Here is a 16,929-nt window from a genome sequence, read left to right as displayed (position 1 = left end):
GAGAAGGGAGGTAGTGTCTATGGTTCATTGTCCATTCAGAAATCTGATGGCAGAGGGGAAGAAGCTCTTTCTCTACTGCTGGGAGTACGTCTTCAGGCTCCTGTATCTCAGGTGTTCAGGTGCAGGTGCATCCTGTTATTTTTCCCCAAAAGAGATCCCAATATTTCATGAATCTGAACCCCAGTCCCCTGCACCCAACTCTTTAACCAGGCATTTATATGCCATAGTTTCCTATTCCTGCCTTGCTCTTAGATGATGTCTCATCAAAGTTCTACAAAACTGAAGCATCATCTCCCTAATTTTCAATTCAACTTCTCTAGCAACAGCATGCAGTATTGGGTAAAACCATTCTAACAGCTAGTTGTCACTTGTTAATAGAAGAGCTGATGATTTTAAAGAATAACATTTTATTTTAAATAAATTAGCTACCAAAGAATGACGGTTGTCAGCTTCATGTGAAAACAAGCAAAATCAGTGGCTTTAAAGACATTTCACCTTGGAACACGTCAGCTTTAAACCAGTGCATGGAGTTTCGGAGCGAGAAAGAAGGGGGGGGCCAGTGTAGTGATGCATGGTTGAGATGGAAAGGGAAGATTAAAATCAAGGATGTTCAAGGCTAGTTGTGTGGTGAGGAGCTGGAGGATGAAGATGATCAGGGCCTGTAGTTGGGGAGGTGGGGGAACAACTGAGGAAGACAAATGGGGTAAGAAGAGGAGAAATGGTTGGAGATTCGAGTCTCCTTGTGGGAGTCGAGAGGAAAGAAAATTGGGTTGGGAGGTGATGCTGGGATCAGGAATATGAGAGTATCAGAGGTTAGGAGAGGCTTGAGAGCAATTTCCAGAGATGATCTGGACAATATAAGCATCAGGTGATCCTGCTTACAAATTGGCATTACACTGGAAAGACATCATTGTCCAAAATGTAACTAATGATTACTTCCAGTTCAACAATATCTAAGTACATTGTCCCTGCAGAGGCAGTACATTAATGGCACAAGGATGATGGATGCCAGAAAGTTTCCAGTTAAATTTCCAGTGTTCCAAATTGACTGTAAATAATTAAACTTATGTTTATTCGCTCTGGAAAACACAGGTGATACTCTTCATAAAACATTCAGTCACACAGCACAGAAACAGGCCCATTGACTCATCATGTTAACCATCAAGAAACACTCTAAACTGATCCCATTTAATAACACTTGGAAAACATTGCCATGTACAACTGAATTTTCAGGCCAGAGAGAGTTAGGGTGGGTGCACAGGTTCAGTAAGTAGGCTGTGTATAATGTGGGAAATTGAGTGGAAAAACTGAGTATTTAAGAAGTGAAAGACGAGTAAACATACAGATACAGAAAGATTTTAGTGCAATGTTAATTAAAATCAGAAATTAAAGCACATACCATAAGCAATGAGGAATTATATATGTTAGCTGCAGGGATATACAATTGCTGCAGTTGTATGATGGGTCCAACAGTACCAGTGAGCAAGTTACCATAGAGAAATGAAATAAAGACTAAGTGAGAGAGCAGCTGCCATCACATCTAACAGGACATGATGAAAGAGACCAAAGGTGCTCTTTCAACACATGCAGCAGGTGCTACTACTCCCCCATAAAACCAAAATTGCTCGTAATAATTTACCAGTTAGGCAACATCTATTACCGCAAAGCTAAGGATTAAAACAGACCAAATATTTCTAGAATTTCGCAAGGTACACAAATCTTATCCCGTGCATGGAAAAAGATGTGTATACACCCAGCGCCATCAATCTTCACTCCATTAAGGGTGTCTACAAGAGGCGGTGTTTCAACAAAGCAGACTCCATCCTCAAGTGCCCTCACCAACTAGATCATGCCATCTCCACCCTGCTACCATTGGGAAGGAGGGACAGGAGCCTGAAAGCCATGATCCTGATTTGATTCAAAGCAGTGGGTAGCACCAGAGCCAAGGGTGGGGGGGGGAAACTAGTATCAGGGATCGGTTCCAAAATAAGAAGAAGGCCTCACAGGGCGTTTGTCACTCAGAAGGCAATAAAGCGTGAGACTTCTGCCCATTAAAAACGGCAAAATTTTAATCACTGATTATGTTTAAAGCAGAGATCAACAGATTGTTGGATATGAGGATGAACTTATTATCATACACATTAGATGTTGAGTGAGAGCATGAACAATCAGCCACAACTTTAATGAATGGCAAACAAAACATGAGCAGGCTAAATGACCTACTCCTCTTTCAGGACAGGAAAAGGTGACAGAGTTATGACCTCGGCCAGCACCTTCATGGGCATCAGCCTTCACTCCATCGAGGGCTTCTACAGAGGTGGGTTTTTAAGAAAGTAGCCTCAAGCATCCTCACCACCCAGGTCATGTCCTCTTATCACTGCTATCGTCGGGAAGGTGGTGCAGGAGCCTAACAGTACAGAAACAGCTTCTTCCCCTCCACCATCAATGGACGATGAGCCACAGACACCACCTCATTTTCTCTTCGTTTGCACTAAATTTACTTTTTAATATAATTTACCTGTGATGGCTGCTGCAAAATAATGGATTTTGTGACATGTTCATGACAATAAATTCTGGTTCATAATTGATTCATATACCCAGTTATAACACACAACAATCAAGGAATGTTTGAAGTGGAGTGGTTCTACAGGATGATAAACAGATTGCTGATTAAGTAGAATAACAGCTGATAGTAAACTTCTGGAATGGGTAACAGGTGTTTTATTTTCTTATCTGCTGCTAAAATTATTCCATCCAACCTTTTTTAGTCTTCCCCACTGCACAGGAGTGGATTTTTAAGCTGTGTATTGAAATGCCACTTTGAGTTCAAGCATCAACATGAAACAATAGGCACTTTCAGGTGGCCAATTGCCCCACATGTAAAGCCACATGTTTAGGTAATATCTAGCTGTTTTGAGGCCACCTGAATGTGCAGGAGGCGCTCTTAAGGCGAGCTATGTAACCGTCCTCCGAGAGGGATAATCGGCTCAGCTCAGTGGCTCCCCCAGCCACCTGAATGCAGCTGGCTGAAAGCGGATGTTAAAGGTTGCTGATCACAGCTGACACAGGGCAGGAGCCGGAGTGTGCTCAGAGCCGCATCCTGTGCAGCTGTGTCCTTCAGGTGGCCAGCGTTGCGCTTTAAACACTGCCACCTGAACGGCAATTTAAAGGGCCGCTTCTGCTTCTTCAGGTGCATTCTTAGCGTAGAATGCACCTGAAAAAACCTAATAATGTCAGAAAAAGCAGAGACAGGTTCAAAATGCAGTAAAACTTTTCTACTTTAACACAAAAGCAGTCTGCTTCAATCTGTTACATCTTCATACTTTCTGAAGCGTTTGAAAGACTCTGCCAATTAAGTGCCTAATTAGGGGCTGTTCTGGACACAAAATGGAAAGACCTGCGTTTAATCCCCTTCCCAATTCCTAAAGCTTTTAATTTAATAATTCAGGTACTACCCTTGTTCCACCAAATGCTTTTTTTTGTTTACTTTATCACAATCCTGCAAGAATACAATTACCTGTGCAACTAATTCTTCCTTTTCATCAGCCAGTTTCTTTAGCCGTACATCTAAAGTGAAAACACGGACATTACAAAAATGTTGCAAGATTTAACTTTAAAAACAACAAAACATTTATTTAAGTCAGAACCTGAACAAATTCTTTAATTACTCTCCAATTTGTCAGAAGTGTATCTGTGGAAATATAATAACAAAACTCTAGCCCAATGGTCTTCAACCTTTTTCTTTTCACTCACACACCACTTTAAGTCATCCCTATGTCAAAATTGCTCTGTGGTTAGGAAGGGATTGCTTAAGGGGGTATGTGGGTGGAAAGAAAAAGGTTGAAAACCATTGTTTTAATCATCCCTCATTGACTCGTTATGTGCATGGTTTCATAACTCCAAAGAAAATGGGCCAATGACAATTTTTCTGAAGCAAAATATTTCAGTAACAATTGAGTCATGAGCAGTAGTTCTCAACATTCCCTTCCCACCCACATCCCACCTGAAGCAATCCCTTTCTAATCACAGTGCACTGATGGCACGAGGAATGCTTAAAGTGGTATGGGAGTGGAAAGAAAAGGGTTGAGAACCACTGCCCCCTTTTCCATTGGCATCTTGTCCCAGGATTTAATGGGTAATTAACCAGTTAAGGATCCAGTGGAAAAGGAAAACAATAAACATGCCAGCGTCAAATCACGCCGGGGATTGATGGCCTCTACCCCTACTCATATCCCTGGCACTAGCTGACACCGACTGGTGTCTCATTAAACCAGTGGAAAAGGGACAACTTCCATCCATTCCATTTGATTGTAAATTCTCCGATCCCCGTGGATGAGTGCATTCAGTGGAAAAGCAGTAAGTATCCCAGTTAAAGGTAAACCAGTGGAAACAACAAACAGCTTCTATCCCAGGACACTGCACAGCCAATTCACTGGGATGCCAGTGGAAAAGGGCTTTTGATATTCGACAAACTCTCAAGCAATTAACTGGCTTGTTCAACCACTCCTAACGATTTTCTTTCCCAGTATAAGGTCTCAAAAAAATGTGCTATTCCATCTGACTCATAATCTATCAGTATAAAATACGATCCAGCAAACAAAGGAAAACACATTGAGTCTGTCAATGTGTCAACTTGCCATTTCAGCGATCGACATTACCTAGTGGCCCTTCACCTGCACCTTCGAGCAGTTGTGCAGCCTCCTGAGACACAACTGTAATCGTTTCATGGTCTACATCACCATTCGGTGTACTTTCCGGGATAATTACCAAACCGTGTTTCTGAAAGACAAAATTACATACCATTGTCAAATCCAGTTAATTCACTATTTTCCATTTTACTTCAATCCACTAGTCATCATAAGGAAAATAATATTTATGAAAAATCAATTTAAAATACAATTTAGCAGAAATTGCTAATTTTATTCTGTTTTATGGACCTATTTTCAATACTACTTATATTAAAAAACAAAAAACAAAATACAAAGGACTTCAACTGCTTTATTCTGACAAAATCAGCAGTATTATATTGATTTATATTTGTTACTCGAGTCCATTAAGATCTGTCAAATTTACTATTTTCACTCAGAGACTTTTCCAAAATTAATGTTAGTAATGGTCAAATCAGCCAATGGAGTCCCTGCTTTGAAACCTCGACAATGATCTAATGTTTGGTTTCTCTGGCTGGCAGTTGTTTTTAGATCCTACATCAAATGACTGAATTGGTCTTTTATTCCCAAGGTGCTATTTTCCCAGATACTGGTTTCCTGACTGGCCCGCTTCTGCATCTTGGGGATATACCTATCTGCTCGCGTGTGAAAACCAGATTACCGGGTAGCAGGTGGCCACTCTTGTCATTGACATCTCTGTGGAGATGGTCGATAGGGCTCGTGGATCATTGGATTCCATCTTTCAGGGTTCAGTTCACTATTACAATGTATTGAGGGTCTCAGTTTGAATTGGCGTTGTTTCAGGCTCTCACTGATCTTCTGGGCACTACCACTACACTACAGCTTACCCTCGGCAGGCCAACGGCCTCGTTGAGCGTTTCCATGGACAACTGAAGACAGCATTAACAGCAGGAGGTGATGCATCTACGTGGAGCGAACATTTGACCATGGTTCTCCTTGGAGTGTGTACTGCTGTTCAGGTAGATCTTGGACGTTCAGCAGCAGAGCTAGTATATGGCACTACGTTAACCTTGCCAGGTGAGTTTGTGAATCTGAGTCCAAGCACAACACTCTATCATCCAGCTAGTTATGTTCATCATATTCTGGAAAACATGAGATTACTCCAACCTACTCCTATGCGGCAGGCATCACCTGCAGTGTATGTGCCAAATGATTTACAATGCTGTACTCATGAATTCTTTCAGCGAGAAGCTGTTTCCAAACCTCTTTTCCCCTTTTACAATGCTCCTTTTCAGATGCTATGATGTCACCCGAAGACTTCTGTGATCGACAGGAATGGAAAAACTGACATGGTTTCCATCGACAGGTGGAAGCAGGGCATATATCGACGGTCCGTGTTCTGGGTCAGAGCCAGAGTCAGAGGACCGGTCGCCAGTCGCACTGGGCATTGGCCATCTTGCAGTATTGTACGAGGTTGGGTTGAACCGTCAGCCCTCTGGGCTGTTCCAATCAGTCGCCTCCTTGCATGGCTTGGAGTTTGAGAGTGGGAAGGGGCTGTCGCGGTCACATACTTATCTTTGTCGGGAATGATGCCAGCCGCTGGTGCCGATGTAAACGATGTGACGTGCAGGAGTAATAGCGTGCATGCGCAGGTGTCTTAATCGTCAGTATACGGGTGATGGATCTCAAGCCCCTTTCACACTTGCAAGTTATCCCAGGAATCAAACACCAATCGACCTTTAAAGTGGCAAGTGTGAAAGCCAAATCAGCTCAATGCCACATCAGATGAAGTCATCTCACGCCGGGAATTGACGGCCTCAACCCCAGTATAATCTCCAGCGTCTGCAGATGCCGGCATTGCAATCAGGCTTAATTATGTTATAATTTTGTTTATTATAATTATGATTAATTTTGTTCAAATATGTTCATAATACATTGATCTGGATTTAGGGCAGGTCCACCATCATGACATCACCGGTAGAAGGTAGAACAGTCCTAACCCCGGGGATGGCTCCTTGCATGTGTGAAAGCGTTCACTGTCCCAGTTAGGAGTGGTCAAGTGTGAAAAGCCAAACCTCCATTCCTACCCCAGGACACTGAAGGGCCAATTTAGTGGGATGCAAGTGCGAAAGGGGCTTCAGATGTAGGAGGAGGAGTGAGAGTGTGTCAGGATTACCTATGTGGTGGTAAGCCAATGAGAAAGTCAGAGGGATATGACTGGATGGTGTTTGGGGAGTTGAAGAATGCAACGTTGTGTCTCGTGAATAGTGAAAAAGAAAGAATTGGTGCTGAAAGTATTGAGTGAATGTGTTCTTTATTTGTTTGTAAGCTGTGGTGAATCAGTGCTGTTACACATTACTTCTTGAACAAGTTAGTGGTTCATACTGAGAATAAAAATCATGAAACATTTTGAAATAGTCGTTTGGATTAAAATATGCTGACACATCTGTTTCCCATCTTTCACACCTTGAGTCAAAGTGATCTCTAAGCATCTGACTTACCAACACCATTCAAAATTCAGAATGGACGTATCCAACTAAATTGATACTGCGAGTTCACCATCAAATTGAGAAATATTTAAAAACTAAAATTGTGGTCCCACATTAACTAGAGATCACATATGAAAAGAGTCACTTCAACTGGGTCAAGCTAATTAAACAATTTTATACCAAGATTAAGGAATATTTTTGTGTCAGTGTTCTTGGGCAAAGGCAATAGGAACAAAGCTTGCCACATTTAACATTACTGCTAACAATATTGTTATGTGGTATAGGTAGTTTTACCTGTTGTATTTGACAGGTTATAGCTTTTAGTAATACCTGTACCAGAATTATTTGTTTCACTGTCTTAATCAACATAACATTAAAATCCCTGAATCAATGCACTGGTTTAGAAGTTACAGTCAGAGTTGAAAAGTGCTTGTCACCAGGAACAAAAATCTTCCATCAGGCATTGCAGCAGCCAAACAGCCCAAAGGATTCTCACATACAGCAAAGCAGCATGTAAAACATAAATTATAATTATTCTTAATCATTTCAAAGAAAATTTAAGTGGCAATTAGAATGTAGATTAAAATAGAAATTCAAATATCAAAAAAATTAATTTCAAAACTTTCTGAATAAGTTTGACACATTCCACTAGATAGTTAGCTTTGTAGCAGCAGAGACCTGAGTGGCATTGAAGGCTCCAAAGCCCGATACTTTGGTTATGCACAGTGACCTCCATAATATTTGGGACAAAGACACTTTTTTCCTTTATTTGCTCCTGTGCTCCACAGTTTTAAATGTGTAATCAAACAATTCACATGTGTTTCAAGGCTATTTGTATACATTTTGGTTTGACCATGTGGAAATTTCAGCACTTTTTATACATAATTCTCGCATTTCTGGGCACTGTTTGGGACATTTGGCTTCACAGGTGTTTGTGAGTACTCAGGTATGTTTAATTGCTTCACTGGTGTAGGTATAAGAGAACGAAGCTTGTTTCTGAGCTTTTGATCACCTTTGGAGTCTGTAGTTGCCATTTTTCAACATTAGAACCATTGAACATTACAGCACAGAAGCAGGCCCCTTTGGCCTTTCTAGTCTGTACCGAACCTTTTCTTTTTGCCTAGTCCCACTAACCTGCCCCCAGTCCATCGCCCTCCATACCTGTCCCATCCTTTCTGCCAATGAAAGTCAAAGAAACCATTATGAAGCTGAAAAACAAGAATAAAAGAGATCATCCAACCCTTAGGTTCACAAAAATCAACACCCTGGAGCATCATTAAGAAGAGCACACTGGAGGAGGAGTCACGTGATGGAGTAGTGGCCGGACGGTGAACTCCAGCCCTCTCCAGAAAAGTCGGGAAAAACAAAAGAAAACACAAAGGCACAGAAATAAAAGTTACAGAAAAGTGAGTATAAAGGTGGAAAGAAGATGGCGACAAAAAAAGAAAAATCGAAATCAACGGTAAGAAGAGAGGAAGAGAAGACAAAGGAGGAAAAAGGTGAAGGCCTTACCTGTCCGAAGAGGCCCGCTGCGGAAAGAGAAACCCGCTCCCTCAGGTCGGTAAAGAATGGACTACAAAAATGGCTCACAGAGCCGAGTAAAAGTGCGCAACCGCGCATGAAAAAAAAACACACCGACGGGAGGGGGGACCAGCTGGGGAGTCGATCTCCACAGCCAGCAACGACAGCTGCAGAACACCTGCAGCAAGAAGAGACCACAGAAGACAATAGAAACAAGAAAGAAGAGGAGAAAAGGGCACCAAAGAAACAACAGATGGCCAACCCAGAGGAAGAAGAAGAGGAAGAGGAAGAGTACAGGGAAATAGAAGAAGAAAAGAAAGGCAAGGTAAAGGATATACTTGCTCTTATTAAAGGATACATGGAGTCATTTAAAGAATGGCAAACACAGGAATTTAAGGATTTAAGAAAAAGAATAAACAACACAGAAGAGAAAATAAATAAAATGGAGATGACCTTAACAGAAATGGGAAAGAAAATGGACAAGATGGAAGAGCGGGCAGTAGCAGCAGAAATGGAGGTAGAAGACTTAAAAAAGAAATTGGAGGAATCTAATAAAAAAAACTAAAGAGACACAAGAACTACTAGCTCAAAAAATAGATACAATGGAAAACCATAACAGAAGAAATAACATAAAGATAGTGGGCCTTAAGGAAGATGAAGAAGGCAAGAATATGAGGGAGTTTATAAAAGAGTGGATCCCTAAGACCCTAGGATGTCCAGAACTACAGCAAGAAATGGAAATAGAAAGGGCACATAGAGTATTGGCCTCTAAACCACAACCACAACAAAAACCAAGATCTATTGTAGTAAAATTCCTAAGATATACTACAAGAGAAAAGGTACTGGAGAAGACAATGGAAAAAGTAAGAGAGGGCAACAAACCACTGGAGTATAAAGGGCAAAAAATCTTCATTTATCCTAAAGAAGAGAAAAGAGTTCAATACAGCAAAGGCGATTTTATGGAAGAAAGGGTATAAATTTATACTAAAGCATCCAGCGGTATTGAAAATATTTATTCCAGGACAACAAAACAGACTATTCTCGGATCCAGAAGAAGCACGAAAATATGCAGAACAATTACAAAAATAGACTGAGGGAGGAAGACGGGTAATGAGAGTTAAAATGATAACGATCGATATGTATTTGGGTAAAGACAAAAATAGACTGAGGGATGAAGACGGGTAATGAGAGTAAAAATGATCACGATTGATATGTATGCAGGTAAAGAGGTATAAGAGTGAATAGAGACAATGAGCATACATGAATGTATCTGTACTTAGAGGAAAATATAGATAGTATAGACAAGAATTAATAAGGGAAGGTAAAGGAATAGAGAGAATAAGGAGGGAATTAAAAGAGTGACCTTTGTGACATATGAAAAGTGAAATCTTTTCTGGGGGGTGCGGGGTGGGGGGAAATAGCGGTCACTGCAAAATCAGTTGACGCTTGCGAGTGGATTCGCAAATCCAAATGGAGAGGGGAGATGTGGTTGTCCGACAAGGGATAAAGGACAACTCAGGAGGTGAAGGGGAGATTGGGGATAAATAAGATAGAAATAGGAGAATAAGGAAAATGTTGGATGTTGTAGGAATGTTGTCTTATAAAGAGTTGAAAATAAGAAAACAGAAATGGAAAAGGAGGAAAGGTAATGATGGAAAAACGGAAAGAGAAGATAAACAAAATATAAAAGGGCTACGCTGAACTATATGTCTTTAAATATTAATGGAATACATAACCAAATTAAAAGGAAGAAACTACTAAATTTAAATGAATTAATGTATTCCATTAGAAAAAAAATAACATATAGGTTAAAAAATAATATTGAAATATTCGAACAAGTATAGGAGCCTTACATTAAATACAATAGCGAAAACCTACCGGGGACAAACATTACCTAAGTTGATGGAAGGAGAAGGAAAGAAAAGAATGGACTCAGTAGAATTTCTGGTGTAATTTTGTTGAATGACAACATTGTCTGACTGGCTTAATGCAATCTAGATAGTATACCTAAAATGGATGAGAGGGGGGGGTGGGGGGGTGGTTTGGGAGGAAAGGGGGGGGGGGGAGAAAAAGTCACTGTATATGTGTGAAAAAGAAATAGTGTATATCATGGCTAATGTGATTTATGGTGTGAAAAATAAAAAATTAAAAAAAAAAAGAAGAGCACACTGGTGAGTTCAGTATTCACAAAGGCCAAGGAAGACCTCCACTGCTGACGACAGAAGAATTCTCAAAAACGAAGAAGAATCTCCAAACATCTGTCCGACAGATCAGAAACATTCTTCAGGAGGCAGGCGTTGATGTGTCAATAGGCCTTTTCACACTTGTATCCCAGTAAATTGGCCCTTCAGTGTCTTGGGATAGGAATGGGGGTTTGGCCTTTCACACTAGACCACTCCTAACAGGGACATTGAACAGCTTCACACTTGTAAGGATTTATTCCTGGCGATTGGTCAATTCTACCTTTAATAGGAAGTGCCTGCAATGCAATTGTCCGTTTCACACTTGCCTGATCTCAAGGCCGGTATCTGCAGACGCCAGGGATTGCTCTTGGGGTCGAGACTGGCAGTTCCCGGCATTAGATGATGTCATCTCACACTGGCATTGAGCAGATTTTGCTTTCACACAATAAAGGCCGATTGGCATTCCATTCCTGGGATCACTGATAAGTGTGAAAGGGGCTAATGATTACTGTCCGCAGAGGACTTCATGAACAGAAATACAGAGGATACACTTCAAGATACAAACTGCTAGTTAGCCACAGAAACAGGATAGCCAGGTTACTGGTTGCCAAAAAGTATTGAGAAGAGCCTGCAGAATTCAGGAAAAAAGTCTTGTGGACAGATGAGGTCAAGATGAATCTATGTCAGAGTGATAGGGCAGAGCAAAGTATGGAGTTGCAAAGAAACTGCTGACGATCCAAAGCATACCACCTCATTAGTGAAACATGGTAGTGGGGATGTAATGGCCTGGGCATCCAAGGCTGCCACAGGTAGTGGCACATTTATCTTCATTGATGATGTTAATGTTGATGCCAGTGGCAAAATGAAATCTGAGGTGCATAGAAACATCTTATTTGCTCAATTTCAAGCAAATACCTCCAAACTCAATGGACGGTGCTTCATCCCGCAACAAGACAATGATCCTAAATACACTGCTAAAGCAAAAAAGGAGTTTTGCAAAGCTAAAAACTGGAAAAGTTTTGAGTGGCCAAGTCAGTCACCCGATCTAAATCTAATTGAGCATGCCTTCCATATGTCAAATAGAAAATTTAAGGGGACTAGCCCCACACAATCAGGACCTGAAGACCTGCAGTAGAGACCTGGGAGAGCAGCACCAGAGAAGATACACAGCACCCGGTGATGTCTATGAATCACAGATTTCAAGCAGTCATTGCCTGCAAGGGACAAGCAACAAAGTACTAAACATGACCCAAATATTAGGGTGCCCTGAAATGAGGGGACTATGTATAAAACGTGCTGTGATTTCTACATGGTCAAGCCAAAATGTACACAATTCTGCAGATTTTGAATAAAATCTGGAATGTGCACTTTAATCACTTGTGAATAGTTTGATTACAAATTTAAAACTGAGGACAGGGACAAATAAAGGAAAAGTGTGTCTTAGACCCAAATATTATGGAGAGTGTGGTATATAAAGTATGCCGTTTGACCTGCTGAATTTATCCAGCATTGTGTTTTTAGTTCTATCAGACTCATCCTTTAATATTTTTTATGCAGTGCTTTAAAAACCTTGAAGTTAACATAAAATCAATGAGCCTGCCTTTAACGCTGCAACGGTTCAATGGAAATGAAGGTCATCAGTGGAATAAACATTTAATATTTATTTTTAAGGAAGTGCTTGTCAGTTGAAATCAAGTAAATCCTTTCAGCAGTGAAGGATGTAGAAGTTCTCTCAAGAGAGAAATAAGGAGAACAGGAAGTTGGGGGGGGGGGGTGTTGGGGGGAGAATATGAGATGGCTCTGCCAGATAAGGTTAAGGAGAATCCTAAGAGATTCAACAATTATATGAATGGATGAGGTCCTGAATGAGTATTACTCATCTGTACTGGAAGCAAGGGAACTCAGGCACGTAAACAGTGATGTCTTGAAGACAGTCTATGCAACAGAAGAGGTGCTGAAGGTGTTAAAACACTTAAAATATAAAACCATGGAGCCTAATTGAGTGCATCCTAAGAGATGGGAACCTAGGGAAGAAACTGCATGAAATACTAGCAGAGTAATTTGCATTGTACAGCACAGGTGAGATGCTAGACAACTGGAGGATGATGAATGTTGTACCTTTTTTTTTTAAAAGCTGCAAGAACCACAAAGCTATAGGCCAGTGATTTTAACTTTAATTGTGACTGAGTTATTGGTGAATATGCTAAGAGGCAGGATCTACGTGTATTTGGAAAGGCAGAGACTCATTATGGATAGTCAGCATGGTTTCTGCATGGGAAATTGTGTCTCACAACTTTGGCTGAATTTTTTGATGAGGCAACCAAGGAGATAGAACCTTAGAACATTACAGCTCAGAAAACAGGCCCTTCTAGTCTGTGCTCAACTATTATTCTGCATAGCCCGACTGACCTGCACCCACCCCATATCCATCCATACCCCTACAATCCATGTACCTGTCCAATTGTTTTCTTACATGTTAAAATTGAGCCCACATTCACCACTTCAGCTGGTAACTCTGTGAAGGAATTCCCACAAATGCTGCATTAAACTTCTTCTTTTTCAACCATTGATATGTCCTCTGGTTTGTACCAGTGGAAAAAGCCAACTTGCATTTACTCTATTGTATACCTTTATCAAATCTACCCTCATACTTCTATGCTCCAGGGAATAGAGTCCTAACCTGATTAACCTTTCCCTGGAACTCAGTTCCTCAAATCATCACATTTTAGCAAATCTTCTCTTTCAATTTTATTGATATATTTCCTGTAGTTAGGGGCCAAAATTGAATATCAAATGTGGCTTCTTATACAACATGGGAGATTGGACTGAAAGGACAGATCACATGGGATCCAAGGTGAGATCAACAACTGGATACAGATAGTAGAGATTGGAGGCCTGTGACTAGTGGGGTGCTACAGGGATCAGTGCTGGGTCCACCATTGTTTGGGTTTTATGGATTTGGATGACAGTGCAGTTGGAAAATTGGTGGTATAGTGGAGAGTTTAAAAGTTTATTTCAGATTATCACAGGGGCTGGATGAATAGAAAGTAGGCCAGGTAATGATAAATGGAACTTATCATTGGAAAAGTGCAAGGTGTTGTACAAGTGGAAAGTTAAATGAAGACAGGATTTATACACTAAATGGCAGAGCCCTGAGATTGTCAAAAAACAAGAGAGATTCAGGATACAGGTCCACAGTTCCATGAAAGTGGTGACAAGGAAAGAGGGTATGATGAAGAATGCATTTGGCAAGCTTATCTTTATTGGTCAGGGATGTCATGTTACAACTGTACAAGATGTTAGAGAGACTGATCATTGTTCACTTAGCGGGAGGAAAGATACCATTAAGCTTTAAATGGAGAAGAAAGGGTTCTCAAGAATATTGCCAAAAAGGACAGGCTTAGATTGTATGGAAAGGATGGAGTTTTTCTCCCAGCAACATAGGAGACTATTGGGAGACATGATAGAACTTTATAAAATCATGAGGGATATAGATAAGGTAAACAATTAATCTCTCCGCCCCCCCCCACCCCCCTCCCCGTCAACCATTGGTAGGGGAACCTAGATGGAATAGATTTAAGGTGAAAGGGGAACAATATAAAAAGCACCAGAGGGGTATCTTTTTCACACAGCAGATTATAGGTATGTGGAATGAGGTGTGAGAGGAAGTGATAGAGGCAGGTACAATGGTAAGGATAAAAAATATTTATGCAGTTTCTTGAAAAGGTTTAGAGGAATATGGGTCGAACACAGCCAAGTGTGCAAACTTGGCTGGCATGGACAAGCTGGGCCAAAAGGTCTGCTTCTGTGCTGTAGAACTCAATTACTCCATAGCCAGAAGCTTCTGTCCCAAAGATAACTTAGGTCTAAATGTGAAAATTTTGTAGGCCATTAAGGGAAAATTTAATTTCTGGCTTTATAACAATGAAAAATTTGCAGACAATATCAAGTTGCCTCCAGGGTCATTGAAAAATATCATTGATGCTATTGCACCAGTACTGCGGATCCGGGAGAGTGGGAAACAGAGACACAGTGCTTGTCCACAGGGTCCTACTGCCTGGTCATAATCCCAACAGCCCCATGTAGGTTTTAAACAGCTTGTTAAAGGGGCTAGTGTTCAAGATGTGGCATCCATGCCACGTAGCCCAGAAGTCTAGGGCTGCAGTAGACCGATGAAGGACATCAGAGCAGGAGAATATCAACCTGATGAGAAACAGCAGCCTGGGAGAGAAAGCAACAGGGGAGGTAACTACAGCAGCAGACCATCAAAGAGCTCAAAAGCTAAAGGACATACACCAGGCTGCGAGCTGCTGGAGACAGACTCATAATAACCAGGTATCGGGACCCAAATTTGTGGGGGTGTAGATGGCAAGCAGTGCTCCAGATGGCCTCGGGTGTCAAGAACGTCCTAACTGTATCAGAGGTTCAAAACTGGGTGATTGGGTTCACCATTGGATCCAACAGGAGGTTGTGCTGCTGCAGAGGTTACTGGAGCACAGGAGGTAAATCGACAGATACTTGGTAACTCTGAAGGAACTCTCTTGCTCATCTATCTCTCACTCATGGCTAGTGGTGGTTCTTTTATGTAAATGACAATGAAGGGATATTGAACCTTGATTTACAATAAAATTGCATATTTACCTTGTGTATATCTCCTGAGTCAATTGTGCACAAACCTCAGGGAGGAGGCCCTGTATGTAGGCATGGATTTTGTTACTATACAATGGCCAGAACAACCTGCACCCATGTAAATGAAGAAAAAAACTTTAAAAGTCCACTCTGCCAAGTTCTTTGGCTTGGAAATATTCTTAACTGTCTCCGACATTCAGAAACAAAAGTTTTTGCAAAACAACCAAAAAAATTAAAACATAAAAGTTTTAAAAGCAAAGGAACTGAAAGAAAAAAACCTATTGTTTACCTTGTTAATTACAATGGACTTGAACTTGCTTTGGCCCTGATTAATTATTTTTCTCCCTTTGATTGAAAATGTTGTTGCAATGCCTGCAATAGCAGCAGAGAATTCCAACACAGGACTTTATGAATAGTAAATAGGGACACAAAATCCAGGCAAAAACAATAACTTTTCATTAAGAAATCAATAGGATACGAAGATGGAGTGAAGATGGAGTGAATAAGGTGGGGCAAAATCCCAGACCTTGGGTTTTTGTCAGTTGAGACCTGGATATCAGAAGAAAATGGTTAAAATTAACCTGATTTGATACATCAGGCCTGGAGGAGATTGGGATAGCATGGCAGCTTAGTGCATCAACTCACAGCTTCAACTACCTGCACTAAATGGCAGAAAGGGCTGCCTGTGTGGAATTGACACATTTTCTGTGATTGTATGGACTCCCCACCCACGAGTAATCCTATTTCACCCACATCCTAAAGATATGCTCGTTGGCTGGTTAACTGGTTCCTGTAAATTACCGAGGAGAATCAGAGTGGAGTTGAAGGTGAAACGGAATCAAGGCAAAGATTGAGATTAATGGGATTGTTAGAAGTAACGAAGGACAAGAAGTGGTTGTACAGGACAAAACGAGTTATAGTTAATTTATAATTTTTATTGAAAACTAACAATCTAAAATTAGACTGTTTCGATTTTTTTTATCTCTTTTTCTTTTGAAACTTTAAATAAGTGAAAGAAAATATTTAAAAAAAACAAGCAATCACAGAGATAATGAGGCACAAAAATGGAGATGTGTGAAAACGGCATTAATAAATCCAAAGCCTTTACAGGTCAGCCAAGTACCAGAGTGATGGGTGAACAGGACTTGTTGCAGAGTATTATTGGGAGATATCCATCCTTAAAACTGCGAATTTCAAGCCATGTATTTTGAATCTGAAAGAGGCAGATCATTAAAATTGCTCAGTTGTCAATGGTAAAGAATTTAGCAGAGAGTTTCTAGGTCACAGGAGGATGAAAAGTTAAAAAAAAAGCACACATAAAGATTTGGTGTGGTACCACATCACCATGATGGATGATCTCTTTCTCAGCTTTTTAACATCAGGATCTAACAATCAAGCGTTGGTGAAAAAAGAGGTTTTCTAATTTACCTTCACAGAGAAATGAAACTTTAATGTTTTTTTCCCAAACACATCTTGTAT

General features: G+C 40.7%; 1 protein-coding gene across 46 annotated transcripts in view; it reads right to left on the bottom strand.

The window, feature by feature from the left end:
- The window catches only part of lrrfip2 (leucine rich repeat (in FLII) interacting protein 2), a 100,659-nt gene that overhangs the window by 12,193 nt on the left and 71,537 nt on the right, over positions 1 to 16,929 (bottom strand). For 45 of the 46 annotated variants that reach the window (XM_069920323.1, XM_069920330.1, XM_069920325.1 and 42 more), the window contains 2 exons: positions 4,659 to 4,779; positions 3,518 to 3,567 (listed from right to left, as the gene is read on the bottom strand). In XM_069920323.1, coding sequence (XP_069776424.1) covers positions 3,518 to 3,567; positions 4,659 to 4,779 — 171 coding nt within the window. Of the gene's footprint in view, positions 1 to 3,517; positions 3,568 to 4,658; positions 4,780 to 16,573; positions 16,664 to 16,929 lie in introns of all 46 variants that reach the window. The other variant, XM_069920335.1, reaches the window with a different exon arrangement.

This window comes from Narcine bancroftii, chromosome 2, assembly GCF_036971445.1.
Source record: "Narcine bancroftii isolate sNarBan1 chromosome 2, sNarBan1.hap1, whole genome shotgun sequence".
NCBI classification, from domain to species: Eukaryota; Metazoa; Chordata; class Chondrichthyes; order Torpediniformes; family Narcinidae; genus Narcine; species Narcine bancroftii.
This window is presented reverse-complemented; position numbering and strand designations above follow the sequence as displayed.